Raw genomic sequence first — 17048 nt, forward strand, 5'->3', positions numbered from 1 at the left:
CAAGTCCACGAAGGATGTAAGAATGAACAGCCCAGAAGCCTAACATCAGGTAAGTAAAGGCAAGATAAGAGGAAGGAAGCAGCCTCGGGGACGAGGAAGGAGGAAGAACGTAATGAAAGCAAAAGAAAAAGAGGAGAACAGAGAAGGCATACTACCAGAATGCAAAGGCATGGTCTGGAAAGAAAAAGAACCAACCAAAAAGAAAAAATAAGCACTAGAAAGCAAAGCCAAAGGAGCAGGAAACAAAAGCCAAAAGGAAAAGAAAAAGAGCCAAGTAATCCGAGAGAAAATGTACAAAAAAAAGCAAGGGCGTTGACTGCAACAATATGGCAAAGCAAAAAACTCAGAGCAACACAGTGAGACAATATAAAAGCTAACAAAATCTAAGGGGAGAACATGGAGGAAAAAATAACAAAACAAACCAGAATGGAAGACAAGAAGCAAATCTGAAAGTAGGACAAAGCAAAGCAATGCTGGAAAACCAAGAGCCAAGGAACAGAATGAACAACCAAAACGAAAGCAAACCAAAAAACCCAAACAAACAGGACATAAACAATGGAGAGCTAAGGAGCAGTAGAGAAAAAAAAAACAAAGTGAACAAAGGAAAGGAAACCAAAAAGAGACAATAAACTGAAAGAAAAAGAACCAACCAAAAAGAAAAATAAGCAGTAGAAAGCAAAGCCAAAGGAGAAGGAAACAAAAGCCAAAAGGAAAAGAAAAAGAGCCAAGTTAATAGCGGGAAAAGCAAAGCAATGCCCGAAAACCAAGAGCCAAGGAACAGAATGAACAACCAAAAGGAAAGCAAACCAAAAACAAACAAACAAACAAACATGAAAAGAAAAAAGGAGAAAAAAGGAAACCAAACAAACTAACTTGAAATGAAAAAGGAGAGCAAAGGAAAAGGAGCAGTAGAGAAAGCAAAACCAAGTGAAAAAAATAAAGCAAACCAATGTGACCAATGGAAACAGAGACAATAAACGGAAAGACAAAGAACCAAAACCCACCAACAGAACAGCAAAGCAATCGGATTCGATGTGACAGCAAAGCAAAGGTGGCAAGAGACTGCGATGCCGGCCAAAACTCCCCATCCGTGCCTGGGAGGAGGAAAGGGTAGCTACTGGGCATGCGGCCACCTCCAGCAGAGATGCACGTCCTCAGCTGGCACCCGTCGAGGAGTCTGCGGCTGCAAGCAGGACAAAACATCTCTCTGGAGGAAGGGAAAGCGCTCGAGGTCATGCCGAGGAGGAGGTCAGGGTAGCTACCGGGCACGGATGCTGCCAGGCATCTGAAGAAAAGCCTCAACTCCACGACGAGGACAGAGGCAAGGACAGGGAGGATGTAAGAATGAACTGTCCAAAAGGCTAAAGTCAGGTAAGTAAAGGCAAGGTAAGAGGAAGGAAGCCGCCATGGGGACGACAAGGAGGAAGAACGTAATGAAAGCAAAAGAAAAAGAGGAGAACAGAGAAGGCATACTACCAGAATGCAAAGGCATGGTCTGGAAAGAAAAAGAACCAACCAAAAAGAAAAATAAGCTCTAGAAAGCAAAGCCAAAGGAGCAGGAAACCAATGCCAAACGGAAAAGAAAAAGAGCCAAGTTAACCGGGGAAAAAGTACCAAAAAAAAAAAAAGCAAGGGCATTGACTGCAACAATATGGCAAAGCAAAAAGTTCAGAGCAACACAGCGAGACAATATAAAAGCTAACAAAATCTAAGGGGAGAGCATGGGGAAAAAATAACAAAACAAACCAGAATGGAAGACAAGAAGCAAATCTGAAAGTAGGACAAAGCAAAGCAATGCTGGAAAACCAAGAGCCAAGGAACGGAATGAACAACTAAAACGAAAGCAAACCAAAAAACCCAAACAAACAGGACATAAACAATGGAGAGCTAAGGAGCAGTAGAGAAAAAAAAAAGTGAACAAAGGAAAGGAAACCAAAAAGAGACAATAAACTGAAAGAAAAAGAACCAACCAAAAAGAAAAATAAGCAGTAGAAAGCAAAGCCAAAGGAGAAGGAAACAAAAGCCAAAAGAAAAAAGAGCCAAGTTAATAGGGGGAAAAGCAAAGCAATGCCCGAAAACCAAGAGCCAAGGAACAGAATGAACAACCAAAAGGAAAGCAAACCAAAAACAAACAAACAAACAAACATGAAAAGAAAAAAGGAGAAAAAAGGAAACCAAACAAACTAACTTGAAATGAAAAAGGAGAGCAAAGGAAAAGGAGCAGTAGAGAAAGCAAATTGAAGGGAACTAAGGAAAAAGAACCAATGTGATGCAATGGAAAAAGACTAAAAAAAAGAACCAAAACCCACCAACAGAACAGCAAAGCAATCGGATTCGATGTGACAGCAAAGCAAATGTGACAAGAGACTGCGATGCCGGCCAAAACTCCCCATCCGTGCCTGGGAGGAGGAAAGGGTAGCTACTGGGCATGCGGCCACCTCCAGCAGAGATGCACGTCCTCAGCTGGCACCCGTCGAAAAGTCTGCAGCTGCAAGCAGGACAAAACATCTCTCTGGAGGAAGGGAAAGCGCTCGAGGTCATGCCGAGGAGGAGGTCAGGGTAGCTACCGGGCACGGATGCTGCCAGGCATCTGAAGAAAAGCCTCAACTCCACGACGAGGACAGAGGCAAGGACAGGGAGGATGTAAGAATGAACTGTCCAAAAGGCTAAAGTCAGGTAAGTAAAGGCAAGGTAAGAGGAAGGAAGCCGCCATGGGGACGACAAGGAGGAAGAACGTAATGAAAGCAAAAGAAAAAGAGGAGAACAGAGAAGGCATACTACCAGAATGCAAAGGCATGGTCTGGAAAGAAAAAGAACCAACCAAAAAGAAAAATAAGCTCTAGAAAGCAAAGCCAAAGGAGCAGGAAACCAATGCCAAACGGAAAAGAAAAAGAGCCAAGTTAACCGGGGAAAAAGTACCAAAAAAAAAAAAAGCAATGGCATTGACTGCAACAATATGGCAAAGCAAAAAGTTCAGAGCAACACAGTGAGACAATATAAAAGCTAACAAAATCTAAGGGGAGAGCATGGGGAAAAAAATAGAAAAACAGAATAAAAGAAGTGAAGTAGAAAGTAGAACAAAGCAAAGCAATGCTGGAAAACCAAGAGCCAAGGAACAGAATGAACAACCATAACGAAAGCAAACCAAAAAACCCAAACAAACAGGACATAAACAATGGAGAGCTAAGGAGCAGTAGAGAAAAAAAAAGTGAACAAAGGAAAGGAAACCAAAAAGAGACAATAAACTGAAAGAAAAAGAACCAACCAAAAAGAAAAATAAGCAGTAGAAAGCAAAGCCAAAGGAGAAGGAAACAAAAGCCAAAAGAAAAAAGAGCCAAGTTAATAGGGGGAAAAGCAAAGCAATGCCCGAAAACCAAGAGCCAAGGAACAGAATGAACAACCAAACGGAAAGCAAACCAAAAACAAACAAACAAACAAACATGAAAAGAAGGAGAAAAAAGGAAACCAAACAAACTAACTTGAAATGAAAAAGGAGAGCAAAGGAAAAGGAGCAGTAGAGAAAGCAAAACCAAGTGAAAAAAATAAAGCAAACCAATGTGATGCAATGGAAAAAGACTAAAAAATGAAAAGACAAAGAACCAAAACCCACCAACAGAACAGCAAAGCAATCGGATTCAGTAAGACGGCAAAGCAAATGTGACAAGAGACTGCGATGCCGGCCAAAACTCCCCATCCGTGCCTGGGAGGAGGAAAGGGTAGCTACTGGGCATGCGGCCACCTCCAGCAGAGATGCACGTCCTCAGCTGGCACCCGTCGAAAAGTCTGCAGCTGCAAGCAGGACAAAACAACTCTCTGGAGGAAAGGAAAGCGCTCGAGGTCATGCCGAGGAGGAGGTCAGGGTAGCTACCGGGCACGGATGCTGCCAGGCATCTGAAGAAAAGCCTCAAGTCCACGAAGGGTGTAAGAATGAACAGTCCAGAAGGCTAAAGTCAGGTAAGTAAAGGCAAGGTAAGAGGAAGGAAGCCGCCATGGGGACGAGGAAGGAGGAAGAATCTGATGAAAGCAAAAGAAAAAGAGGAGAAAAGAGAAGGCATACTACCAGAATGGAAAGGCATGGTCTGGAAAGAAAAAGAACCAACCAAAAAGAAAAATAAGCACTACAAAGCAAAGCCAAAGGAGCAGGAAACAAAAGCCAAAAGGAAAAAGAGCCAAGTTAACCGGGAAAAAAATTACAAAAAAAAAAGCAAGGGTGTTGACTGCATCAATATGGCAAAGCAAAAATTCAAAGCAACACAGTGAGACAATATAAAAGCTAACAAAATCTAAGGGGAGAGCATGGAGGAAAAAATAACAAAACAAACCAGAATGAAAGTCAAGAAGCAAATTTGAAAGTAGGACAAAGGAAAGCAATGCCCGAAAACCAAGAGCCAAGGAACGGAATGAACAACAAAAAGGAAAGCAAATAAAAAACAAACATACAAACATGAAATGAACAAAGGAGAGCAATGGAAAAGGAGCAGTAGAGAAAGCAAATCGAAGGGAACTAAGGAAAACAAACCAATGTGATGCAATGGAAAAAGACTAAAAAATGGAAAGACAAAGAACCAAAACCCACCAACAGAACAGCAAAACAATCAGATTCAGTAAGACGGCAAAGCAAAGGAGACAAGAGACTGCGGTGCCGGCCAAAACTCCCCATCCGTGCCTGGGAGGAGGAAAGGGTAGCTACTGGGCATGCGGCCACCTCCAGCAGAGATGCACGTCCTCAGCAGGCAACGTGGAGGAGTCAGCGGCTGCAAGCAGGACAAAACATCTCTCTGGAGGAAGGGAAAGCACTCGAGGTCATGCCGAGGAGGAGGTCAGGGTAGCTACCGGGCACGGATGCTGCCAGGCATCTGAAGAAAAGCCTCAACTCCACGAAGGATGTAAGAATGAACAGTCCAGAAGGCTAAAGTCAGGTAAGTAAAGGCAAGGTAAGAGGAAGGAAGCCGCCATGGGGACGAGGAAGGAAGAAGAATCTGATGAAAGCAAAAGAGGGGAAAAGAGAAGGCATACTTTTAGAATGCAAAGGCATGGTCTGGAAAGAAAAAGAACCAACCAAAAAGAAAAAATAAGCACTAGAAAGCAAAGCCAAAGGAGCAGGAAACAAAAGCCAAAAGGAAAAGAAAAAGAGCCAAGTAATCCGAGAGAAAAAGTACAAAAAAAAGCAAGGGCGTTGACTGCAACAATATGGCAAAGCAAGAAGTTCAGAGCAACACAGTGAGACAATATAAAAGCTAACAAAATCTAAGGGGAGAACATGGAGGAAAAAATAACAAAACAAACCAGAATGGAAGACAAGAAGCAAATTTGAAAGTAGGACAAAGCAAAGCAATGCCGGAAAACCAAGAGCCAAGGAACGGAATGAACAACTAAAACGAAAGCAAACCAAAAAACCCAAACAAACAGGACATAAACAATGGAGAGCTAAGGAGCAGTAGAGAAAAAAAAAACAAAGTGAACAAAGGAAAGGAAACCAAAAAGAGACAATAAACTGAAAGAAAAAGAACCAACCAAAAAGAAAAATAAGCAGTAGAAAGCAAAGCCAAAGGAGAAGGAAACAAAAGCCAAAAGGAAAAGAAAAAGAGCCAAGTTAATAGGGGGAAAAGCAAAGCAATGCCCGAAAACCAAGAGCCAAGGAACAGAATGAACAACCAAAAGGAAAGCAAACCAAAAACAAACAAACAAACATGAAAAGAAAAAAGGAGAAAAAAGGAAACCAAACAAACTAACTTGAAATGAAAAAGGAGAGCAAAGGAAAAGGAGCAGTAGAGAAAGCAAATCGAAGTGAACTAAGGAAAACAAACCAATGTGATGCAATGGAAAAAGACTAAAAAAAAGAACCAAAACCCACCAACAGAACAGCAAAGCAATCGGATTCAGTAAGACGACAAAGCAAATGTGACAAGAGACTGCGATGCCGGCCAAAACTCCCCATCCGTGCCTGGGAGGAGGAAAGGGTAGCTACTGGGCATGCGGCCACCTCCAGCAGAGATGCACGTCCTCAGCTGGCACCCGTCGAGGAGTCTGCGGCTGCAAGCAGGACAAAACATCTCTCTGGAGGAAGGGAAAGCGCTCGAGGTCATGCCGAGGAGGAGGTCAGGGTAGCTACCGGGCACGGATGCTGCCAGGCATCTGAAGAAAAGCCTCAAGTCCACGAAGGATGTAAGAATGAACAGCCCAGAAGCCTAACATCAGGTAAGTAAAGGCAAGATAAGAGGAAGGAAGCAGCCTCGGGGACGAGGAAGGAGGAAGAACGTAATGAAAGCAAAAGAGGAGAACAGAGAAGGCATACTACCAGAATGCAAAGGCATGGTCTGGAAAGAAAAAGAACCAACCAAAAAGAAAAAATAAGCACTAGAAAGCAAAGCCAAAGGAGCAGGAAACAAAAGCCAAAAGGAAAAGAAAAAGAGCCAAGTAATCCGAGAGAAAATGTACAAAAAAAAGCAAGGGCGTTGACTGCAACAATATGGCAAAGCAAGAAGTTCAGAGCAACACAGTGAGACAATATAAAAGCTAACAAAATCTAAGGGGAGAACATGGAGGAAAAAATAACAAAACAAACCAGAATGGAAGACAAGAAGCAAATCTGAAAGTAGGACAAAGCAAAGCAATGCTGGAAAACCAAGAGCCAAGGAACAGAATGAACAACCAAAACGAAAGCAAACCAAAAAACCCAAACAGGACATAAGCAATGGAGAGCTAAGGAGCAGTAGAGAAAAAAAAAACAAAGTGAACAAAGGAAAGGAAACCAAAAAGAGACAATAAACTGAAAGAAAAAGAACCAACCAAAAAGAAAAATAAGCAGTAGAAAGCAAAGCCAAAGGAGAAGGAAACAAAAGCCAAAAGGAAAAGAAAAAGAGCCAAGTTAATAGCGGGAAAAGCAAAGCAATGCCCGAAAACCAAGAGCCAAGGAACAGAATGAACAACCAAAAGGAAAGCAAACCAAAAACAAACAAACAAACATGAAAAGAAAAAAGGAGAAAAAAGGAAACCAAACAAACTAACTTGAAATGAAAAAGGAGAGCAAAGGAAAAGGAGCAGTAGAGAAAGCAAAACCAAGTGAAAAAAATAAAGCAAACCAATGTGACCAATGGAAACAGAGACAATAAACGGAAAGACAAAGAACCAAAACCCACCAACAGAACAGCAAAGCAATCGGATTCGATGTGACAGCAAAGCAAAGGTGGCAAGAGACTGCGATGCTGGCCAAAACTCCCCATCCGTGCCTGGGAGGAGGAAAGGGTAGCTACTGGGCATGCGGCCACCTCCAGCAGAGATGCACGTCCTCAGCTGGCACCCGTCGAGGAGTCTGCGGCTGCAAGCAGGACAAAACATCTCTCTGGAGGAAGGGAAAGCGCTCGAGGTCATGCCGAGGAGGAGGTCAGGGTAGCTACCGGGCACGGATGCTGCCAGGCATCTGAAGAAAAGCCTCAACTCCACGACGAGGACAGAGGCAAGGACAGGGAAGATGTAAGAATGAACTGTCCAAAAGGCTAAAGTCAGGTAAGTAAAGGCAAGGTAAGAGGAAGGAAGCCGCCATGGGGACGACAAGGAGGAAGAACGTAATGAAAGCAAAAGAAAAAGAGGAGAACAGAGAAGGCATACTACCAGAATGCAAAGGCATGGTCTGGAAAGAAAAAGAACCAACCAAAAAGAAAAATAAGCTCTAGAAAGCAAAGGGAAAGGAGCAGGAAACCAATGCCAAACGGAAAAGAAAAAGAGCCAAGTTAACCGGGGAAAAAGTACCAAAAAAAAAAGCAAGGGCATTGACTGCAACAATATGGCAAAGCAAAAAGTTCAGAGCAACACAGTGAGACAATATAAAAGCTAACAAAATCTAAGGGGAGAGCATGGGGAAAAAAATTGAAAAACAGAATAAAAGAAGTGAAGTAGAAAGTAGAACAAAGCAAAGCAATGCCGGAAAACCAAGAGCCAAGGAACAGAATGAACAACCATAACGAAAGCAAACCAAAAAACCCAAACAAACAGGACATAAACAATGGAGAGCTAAGGAGCAGTAGAGAAAAAAAAAAAGAGAACAAAGGAAAGGAAACCAAAAAGAGACAATAAACTGAAAGAAAAAGAACCAACCAAAAAGAAAAATAAGCAGTAGAAAGCAAAGCCAAAGGAGAAGGAAACAAAAGCCAAAAGAAAAAGAAAAAGAGCCAAGTTAATAGGGGGAAAAGCAAAGCAATGCCCGAAAACCAAGAGCCAAGGAACAGAATGAACAACCAAAAGGAAAGCAAACCAAAAACAAACAAACAAACAAACATGAAAAGAAAAAAGGAGAAAAAAGGAAACCAAACAAACTAACTTGAAATGAAAAAGGAGAGCAAAGGAAAAGGAGCAGTAGAGAAAGCAAATCGAAGTGAACTAAGGAAAACAAACCAATGTGATGCAATGGAAAAAGACTAAAAAAAAGAACCAAAACCCACCAACAGAACAGCAAAGCAATCGGATTCAGTAAGACGACAAAGCAAATGTGACAAGAGACTGCGATGCCGGCCAAAACTCCCCATCCGTGCCTGGGAGGAGGAAAGGGTAGCTACTGGGCATGCGGCCACCTCCAGCAGAGATGCACGTCCTCAGCTGGCACCCGTCGAGGAGTCTGCGGCTGCAAGCAGGACAAAACATCTCTCTGGAGGAAGGGAAAGCACTCGAGGTCATGCCGAGGAGGAGGTCAGGGTAGCTACCGGGCACGGATGCTGCCAGGCATCTGAAGAAAAGCCTCAAGTCCACGAAGGATGTAAGAATGAACAGCCCAGAAGCCTAACATCAGGTAAGTAAAGGCAAGATAAGAGGAAGGAAGCAGCCTCGGGGACGAGGAAGGAGGAAGAACGTAATGAAAGCAAAAGAAAAAGAGGAGAACAGAGAAGGCATACTACCAGAATGCAAAGGCATGGTCTGGAAAGAAAAAGAACCAACCAAAAAGAAAAAATAAGCACTAGAAAGCAAAGCCAAAGGAGCAGGAAACAAAAGCCAAAAGGAAAAGAAAAAGAGCCAAGTAATCCGAGAGAAAATGTACAAAAAAAAGCAAGGGCGTTGACTGCAACAATATGGCAAAGCAAAAAGTTCAGAGCAACACAGTGAGACAATATAAAAGCTAACAAAATCTAAGGGGAGAGCATGGGGAAAAAAAAAAATAGAAAAACAGAATAAAAGAAGTGAAGTAGAAAGTAGAACAAAGCAAAGCAATGCTGGAAAACCAAGAGCCAAGGAACAGAATGAACAACCATAACGAAAGCAAACCAAAAAACCCAAACAAACAGGACATAAACAATGGAGAGCTAAGGAGCAGTAGAGAAAAAAAAAAGAGAACAAAGGAAAGGAAACCAAAAAGAGACAATAAACTGAAAGAAAAAGAACCAACCAAAAAGAAAAATAAGCAGTAGAAAGCAAAGCCAAAGGAGAAGGAAACAAAAGCCAAAAGAAAAAGAAAAAGAGCCAAGTTAATAGGGGGAAAAGCAAAGCAATGCCCGAAAACCAAGAGCCAAGGAACAGAATGAACAACCAAACGGAAAGCAAACCAAAAACAAACAAACAAACAAACATGAAAAGAAAGAAGGAGAAAAAAGGAAACCAAACAAACTAACTTGAAATGAAAAAGGAGAGCAAAGGAAAAGGAGCAGTAGAGAAAGCAAAACCAAGTGAAAAAAATAAAGCAAACCAATGTGATGCAATGGAAAAAGACTAAAAAATGAAAAGACAAAGAACCAAAACCCACCAACAGAACAGCAAAGCAATCGGATTCAGTAAGACGGCAAAGCAAATGTGACAAGAGACTGCGATGCCGGCCAAAACTCCCCATCCGTGCCTGGGAGGAGGAAAGGGTAGCTACTGGGCATGCGGCCACCTCCAGCAGAGATGCACGTCCTCAGCTGGCACCCGTCGAAAAGTCTGCAGCTGCAAGCAGGACAAAACAACTCTCTGGAGGAAAGGAAAGCGCTCGAGGTCATGCCGAGGAGGAGGTCAGGGTAGCTACCGGGCACGGATGCTGCCAGGCATCTGAAGAAAAGCCTCAAGTCCACGAAGGGTGTAAGAATGAACAGTCCAGAAGGCTAAAGTCAGGTAAGTAAAGGCAAGGTAAGAGGAAGGAAGCCGCCATGGGGACGAGGAAGGAAGAAGAATCTGATGAAAGCAAAAGAGGGGAAAAGAGAAGGCATACTTTTAGAATGCAAAGGCATGGTCTGGAAAGAAAAAGAACCAACCAAAAAGAAAAAATAAGCACTACAAAGCAAAGCCAAAGGAGCAGGAAACAAAAGCCAAAAGGAAAAGAAAAAGAGCCAAGTAATCCGAGAGAAAAAGTACAAAAAAAAGCAAGGGCATTGACTGCAACAATATGGCAAAGCAAGAAGTTCAGAGCAACACAGTGAGACAATATAAAAGCTAACAAAATCTAAGGGGAGAACATGGAGGAAAAAATAACAAAACAAACCAGAATGGAAGACAAGAAGCAAATTTGAAAGTAGGACAAAGCAAAGCAATGCCGGAAAACCAAGAGCCAAGGAACGGAATGAACAACTAAAACGAAAGCAAACCAAAAAACCCAAACAAACAGGACATAAACAATGGAGAGCTAAGGAGCAGTAGAGAAAAAAAAAACAAAGTGAACAAAGGAAAGGAAACCAAAAAGAGACAATAAACTGAAAGAAAAAGAACCAACCAAAAAGAAAAATAAGCAGTAGAAAGCAAAGCCAAAGGAGAAGGAAACAAAAGCCAAAAGGAAAAGAAAAAGAGCCAAGTTAATAGGGGGAAAAGCAAAGCAATGCCCGAAAACCAAGAGCCAAGGAACAGAATGAACAACCAAAAGGAAAGCAAACCAAAAACAAACAAACAAACATGAAAAGAAAAAAGGAGAAAAAAGGAAACCAAACAAACTAACTTGAAATGAAAAAGGAGAGCAAAGGAAAAGGAGCAGTAGAGAAAGCAAAACCAAGTGAAAAAAATAAAGCAAACCAATGTGACCAATGGAAACAGAGACAATAAACGGAAAGACAAAGAACCAAAACCCACCAACAGAACAGCAAAGCAATCGGATTCGATGTGACAGCAAAGCAAAGGTGGCAAGAGACTGCGATGCCGGCCAAAACTCCCCATCCGTGCCTGGGAGGAGGAAAGGGTAGCTACTGGGCATGCGGCCACCTCCAGCAGAGATGCACGTCCTCAGCTGGCACCCGTCGAGGAGTCTGCGGCTGCAAGCAGGACAAAACATCTCTCTGGAGGAAGGGAAAGCGCTCGAGGTCATGCCGAGGAGGAGGTCAGGGTAGCTACCGGGCACGGATGCTGCCAGGCATCTGAAGAAAAGCCTCAAGTCCACGAAGGATGTAAGAATGAACAGCCCAGAAGCCTAACATCAGGTAAGTAAAGGCAAGATAAGAGGAAGGAAGCAGCCATGGGGACGAGGAAGGAGGAAGAACGTAATGAAAGCAAAAGAAAAAGAGGAGAACAGAGAAGGCATACTACCAGAATGCAAAGGCATGGTCTGGAAAGAAAAAGAACCAACCAAAAAGAAAAAATAAGCACTACAAAGCAAAGCCAAAGGAGCAGGAAACAAAAGCCAAAAGGAAAAGAAAAAGAGCCAAGTAATCCGAGAGAAAAAGTACAAAAAAAAGCAAGGGCGTTGACTGCAACAATATGGCAAAGCAAAAAACTCAGAGCAGCACAGTGAGACAATATAAAAGCTAACAAAATCTAAGGGGAGAACATGGAGGAAAAAATAACAAAACAAACCAGAATGGAAGACAAGAAGCAAATCTGAAAGTAGGACAAAGCAAAGCAATGCTGGAAAACCAAGAGCCAAGGAACAGAATGAACAACCAAAACGAAAGCAAACCAAAAAACCCAAACAAACAGGACATAAACAATGGAGAGCTAAGGAGCAGTAGAGAAAAAAAAAACAAAGTGAACAAAGGAAAGGAAACCAAAAAGAGACAATAAACTGAAAGAAAAAGAACCAACCAAAAAGAAAAATAAGCAGTAGAAAGCAAAGCCAAAGGAGAAGGAAACAAAAGCCAAAAGGAAAAGAAAAAGAGCCTAGTTAATAGGGGAAAAGAAAAGCAATGCCCGAAAACCAAGAGCCAAGGAACAGAATGAACAACCAAAAGGAAAGCAAACCAAAAACAAACAAACAAACAAACATGAAAAGAAAAAAGGAGAAAAAAGGAAACCAAACAAACTAACTTGAAATGAAAAAGGAGAGCAAAGGAAAAGGAGCAGTAGAGAAAGCAAAACCAAGTGAAAAAAAGAAAGCAAACCAATGTGACCAATGGAAACAGAGACAATAAACGGAAAGACAAAGAACCAAAACCCACCAACAGAACAGCAAAGCAATTGGATTCGATGTGACAGCAAAGCAAAGGTGGCAAGAGACTGCGATGCCGGCCAAAACTCCCCATCCGTGCCTGGGAGGAGGAAAGGGTAGCTACTGGGCATGCGGCCACCTCCAGCAGAGATGCACGTCCTCAGCTGGCACCCGTCGAGGAGTCTGCGGCTGCAAGCAGGACAAAACATCTCTCTGGAGGAAGGGAAAGCGCTCGAGGTCATGCCGAGGAGGAGGTCAGGGTAGCTACCGGGCACGGATGCTGCCAGGCATCTGAAGAAAAGCCTCAACTCCACGACGAGGACAGAGGCAAGGACAGGGAGGATGTAAGAATGAACTGTCCAAAAGGCTAAAGTCAGGTAAGTAAAGGCATGGTAAGAGGAAGGAAGCCGCCATGGGGACGACAAGGAGGAAGAACGTAATGACAGCAAAAGAAAAAGAGGAGAACAGAGAAGGCATACTACCAGAATGCAAAGGCATGGTCTGGAAAGAAAAAGAACCAACCAAAAAGAAAAATAAGCTCTAGAAAGCAAAGCCAAAGGAGCAGGAAACCAATGCCAAACGGAAAAGAAAAAGAGCCAAGTTAACCGGGGAAAAAGTACCAAAAAAAAAAAAAAGCAAGGGCATTGACTGCAACAATATGGCAAAGCAAAAAGTTCAGAGCAACACAGTGAGACAATATAAAAGCTAACAAAATCTAAGGGGAGAGCATGGGGAAAAAAAAAATAGAAAAACAGAATAAAAGAAGTGAAGTAGAAAGTAGAACAAAGCAAAGCAATGCCGGAAAACCAAGAGCCAAGGAACAGAATGAACAACCATAACGAAAGCAAACCAAAAAACCCAAACAAACAGGACATAAACAATGGAGAGCTAAGGAGCAGTAGATAAAAAAAAAAGTGAACAAAGGAAAGGAAACCAAAAAGAGACAATAAACTGAAAGAAAAAGAACCAACCAAAAAGAAAAATAAGCAGTAGAAAGCAAAGCCAAAGGAGAAGGAAACAAAAGCCAAAAGGAAAAGAAAAAGAGCCAAGTTAATAGGGGGAAAAGCAAAGCAATGCCCGAAAACCAAGAGCCAAGGAACAGAATGAACAACCAAAAGGAAAGCAAACCAAAAACAAACAAACAAACAAACATGAAAAGAAAAAAGGAGAAAAAAGGAAACCAAACAAACTAACTTGAAATGAAAAAGGAGAGCAAAGGAAAAGGAGCAGTAGAGAAAGCAAATCGAAGGGAACTAAGGAAAACAAACCAATGTGATGCAATGGAAAAAGACTAAAAAAAAGAACCAAAACCCACCAACAGAACAGCAAAGCAATCGGATTCAGTAAGACGGCAAAGCAAATGTGACAAGAGACTGCGATGCCGGCCAAAACTCCCCATCCGTGCCTGGGAGGAGGAAAGGGTAGCTACTGGGCATGCGGCCACCTCCAGCAGAGATGCACGTCCTCAGCTGGCACCCGTCGAGGAGTCTGCGGCTGCAAGCAGGACAAAACATCTCTCTGGAGGAAGGGAAAGCACTCGAGGTCATGCCGAGGAGGAGGTCAGGGTAGCTACCGGGCACGGATGCTGCCAGGCATCTGAAGAAAAGCCTCAAGTCCACGAAGGATGTAAGAATGAACAGCCCAGAAGCCTAACATCAGGTAAGTAAAGGCAAGATAAGAGGAAGGAAGCAGCCTTGGGGACGACAAGGAGGAAGAACGTAATGAAAGCAAAAGAAAAAGAGGAGAACAGAGAAGGCATACTACCAGAATGCAAAGGCATGGTCTGGAAAGAAAAAGAACCAACCAAAAAGAAAAATAAGATCTAGAAAGCAAAGCCAAAGGAGCAGGAAACAAAAGCCAAAAGGAAAAGAAAAAGAGCCAAGTAATCCGAGAGAAAAAGTACAAAAAAAAGCAAGGGCGTTGACTGCAACAATATGGCAAAGCAAAAAACTCAGAGCAACACATTGAGACAATATAAAAGCTAACAAAATCTAAGGGGAGAACATGGAGGAAAAAATAACAAAACAAACCAGAATGAAAGTCAAGAAGCAAATCTGAAAGTAGGACAAAGCAAAGCAATGCCGGAAAACCAAGAGCCAAGGAACGGAATGAACAACTAAAACGAAAGCAAACCAAAAAACCCAAACAAACAGGACATAAACAATGGAGAGCTAAGGAGCAGTAGAGAAAAAAAAAACAAAGTGAACAAAGGAAAGGAAACCAAAAAGAGACAATAAACTGAAAGAAAAAGAACCAACCAAAAAGAAAAATAAGCAGTAGAAAGCAAAGCCAAAGGAGAAGGAAACAAAAGCCAAAAGGAAAAGAAAAAGAGCCAAGTTAATAGGGGGAAAAGCAAAGCAATGCCCGAAAACCAAGAGCCAAGGAACAGAATGAACAACCAAAAGGAAAGCAAACCAAAAACAAACAAACAAACAAACATGAAAAGAAAAAAGGAGAAAAAAGGAAACCAAACAAACTAACTTGAAATGAAAAAGGAGAGCAAAGGAAAAGGAGCAGTAGAGAAAGCAAAACCAAGTGAAAAAAAGAAAGCAAACCAATGTGACCAATGGAAACAGAGACAATAAAGGGAAAGACAAAGAACCAAAACCCACCAACAGAACAGCAAAGCAATCGGATTCGATGTGACAGCAAAGCAAAGGTGGCAAGAGACTGCGATGCCGGCCAAAACTCCCCATCCGTGCCTGGGAGGAGGAAAGGGTAGCTACTGGGCATGCGGCCACCTCCAGCAGAGATGCACGTCCTCAGCTGGCACCCGTCGAGGAGTCTGCGGCTGCAAGCAGGACAAAACATCTCTCTGGAGGAAGGGAAAGCGCTCGAGGTCATGCCGAGGAGGAGGTCAGGGTAGCTACCGGGCACGGATGCTGCCAGGCATCTGAAGAAAAGCCTCAAGTCCACGAAGGATGTAAGAATGAACAGCCCAGAAGCCTAACATCAGGTAAGTAAAGGCAAGGTAAGAGGAAGGAAGCAGTGATGGGGACGAGGAAGGAGGAAGAACGTAATGAAAGCAAAAGAAAAAGAGGAGAACAGAGAAGGCATACTACCAGAATGCAAAGGCATGGTCTGGAAAGAAAAAGAACCAACCAAAAAGAAAAAATAAGCACTACAAAGCAAAGCCAAAGGAGCAGGAAACAAAAGCCAAAAGGAAAAGAAAAAGAGCCAAGTAATCGGAGAGAAAAAGTACAAAAAAAAGCAAGGGCGTTGACTGCAACAATATGGCAAAGCAAAAAGTTCAGAGCAACACACTGAGACAATATAAAAGCTAACAAAATCTAAGGGGAGAACATGGAGGAAAAAATAACAAAACAAACCAGAATGGAAGACAAGAAGCAAATCTGAAAGTAGGACAAAGCAAAGCAATGCTGGAAAACCAAGAGCCAAGGAACGGAATGAACAACCAAAACGAAAGCAAACCAAAAAACCCAAACAAACAGGACATAAACAATGGAGAGCTAAGGAGCAGTAGAGAAAAAAAAAAAAGAGAACAAAGGAAAGGAAACCAAAGAGACAATAAACTGAAAGAAAAAGAACCAACCAAAAAGAAAAATAAGCAGTAGAAAGCAAAGCCAAAGGAGAAGGAAACAAAAGCCAAAAGGAAAAGAAAAAGAGCCAAGTTAATAGGGGGAAAAGCAAAGCAATGCCCGAAAACCAAGAGCCAAGGAACAGAATGAACAACCAAAAGGAAAGCAAACCAAAAACAAACAAACAAACAAACATGAAAAGAAAAAAGGAGAAAAAAGGAAACCAAACAAACTAACTTGAAATGAAAAAGGAGAGCAAAGGAAAAGGAGCAGTAGAGAAAGCAAATTGAAGGGAACTAAGGAAAACAAACCAATGTGATGCAATGGAAAAAGACTAAAAAAAAGAACCAAAACCCACCAACAGAACAGCAAAGCAATCGGATTCGATGTGACAGCAAAGCAAATGTGACAAGAGACTGCGATGCCGGCCAAAACTCCCCATCCGTGCCTGGGAGGAGGAAAGGGTAGCTACTGGGCATGCGGCCACCTCCAGCAGAGATGCACGTCCTCAGCTGGCACCCGTCGAGGAGTCTGCGGCTGCAAGCAGGACAAAACATCTCTCTGGAGGAAGGGAAAGCGCTCGAGGTCATGCCGAGGAGGAGGTCAGGGTAGCTACCGGGCACGGATGCTGCCAGGCATCTGAAGAAAAGCCTCAACTCCACGACGAGGACAGAGGCAAGGACAGGGAGGATGTAAGAATGAACTGTCCAAAAGGCTAAAGTCAGGTAAGTAAAGGCAAGGTAAGAGGAAGGAAGCCGCCATGGGGACGACAAGGAGGAAGAACGTAATGAAAGCAAAAGAAAAAGAGGAGAACAGAGAAGGCATACTACCAGAATGCAAAGGCATGGTCTGGAAAGAAAAAGAACCAACCAAAAAGAAAAATAAGCTCTAGAAAGCAAAGCCAAAGGAGCAGGAAACCAATGCCAAACGGAAAAGAAAAAGAGCGAAGTTAACCGGGGAAAAAGTACCAAAAAAAAAAAAAAAGCAATGGCATTGACTGCAACAATATGGCAAAGCAAAAAGTTCAGAGCAACACAGTGAGACAATATAAAAGCTAACAAAATCTAAGGGGAGAGCATGGGGAAAAAAAAAAATAGAAAAACAGAATAAAAGAAGTGAAGTAGAAAGTAGAACAAAGCAAAGCAATGCTGGAAAACCAAGAGCCAAGGAACAGAATGAACAACCATAACGAAAGCAAACCAAAA

General features: G+C 42.5%; 1 protein-coding gene across 5 annotated transcripts; it reads right to left on the reverse strand.

Moving 5' to 3' along the window:
• Window positions 1-2060: 2060 nt before the first annotated feature.
• Window positions 2061-15258, reverse strand: LOC125697150 (uncharacterized). Of its 5 annotated transcripts, none has more exons than XM_048953928.1 (2): window positions 11421-15258; window positions 2061-4014 (listed from the first exon to the last, which is right to left on the reverse strand). In XM_048953928.1, the coding sequence occupies exon 1, from the start codon at window positions 13177-13179 to the stop codon at window positions 12037-12039; it is 1143 nt and encodes a 380-aa protein (XP_048809885.1). In that variant the 5' UTR covers window positions 13180-15258; the 3' UTR covers window positions 2061-4014; window positions 11421-12036. The 5 variants fall into 5 exon arrangements, with proteins under 5 accessions (XP_048809885.1, XP_048809884.1, XP_048809883.1 ...); XM_048953927.1 differs by having other exon boundaries at window positions 8843-15258; XM_048953926.1 differs by having other exon boundaries at window positions 2061-2438; window positions 7269-15258.
• Window positions 15259-17048: the final 1790 nt, after the last annotated feature.

The sequence above is a fragment of the Lagopus muta genome, chromosome 8 (assembly GCF_023343835.1).
Source record: "Lagopus muta isolate bLagMut1 chromosome 8, bLagMut1 primary, whole genome shotgun sequence".
In the NCBI taxonomy this organism is placed as follows: domain Eukaryota; kingdom Metazoa; phylum Chordata; class Aves; order Galliformes; family Phasianidae; genus Lagopus; species Lagopus muta.

Coding starts and splice junctions, on each gene's coding strand:
- LOC125697150 (XM_048953928.1), bottom strand. CDS start 13,179: ATGTCCTGTTTGTTTGGGTTTTTTGGTTTGCTTTCGTTATGGTTGTTC.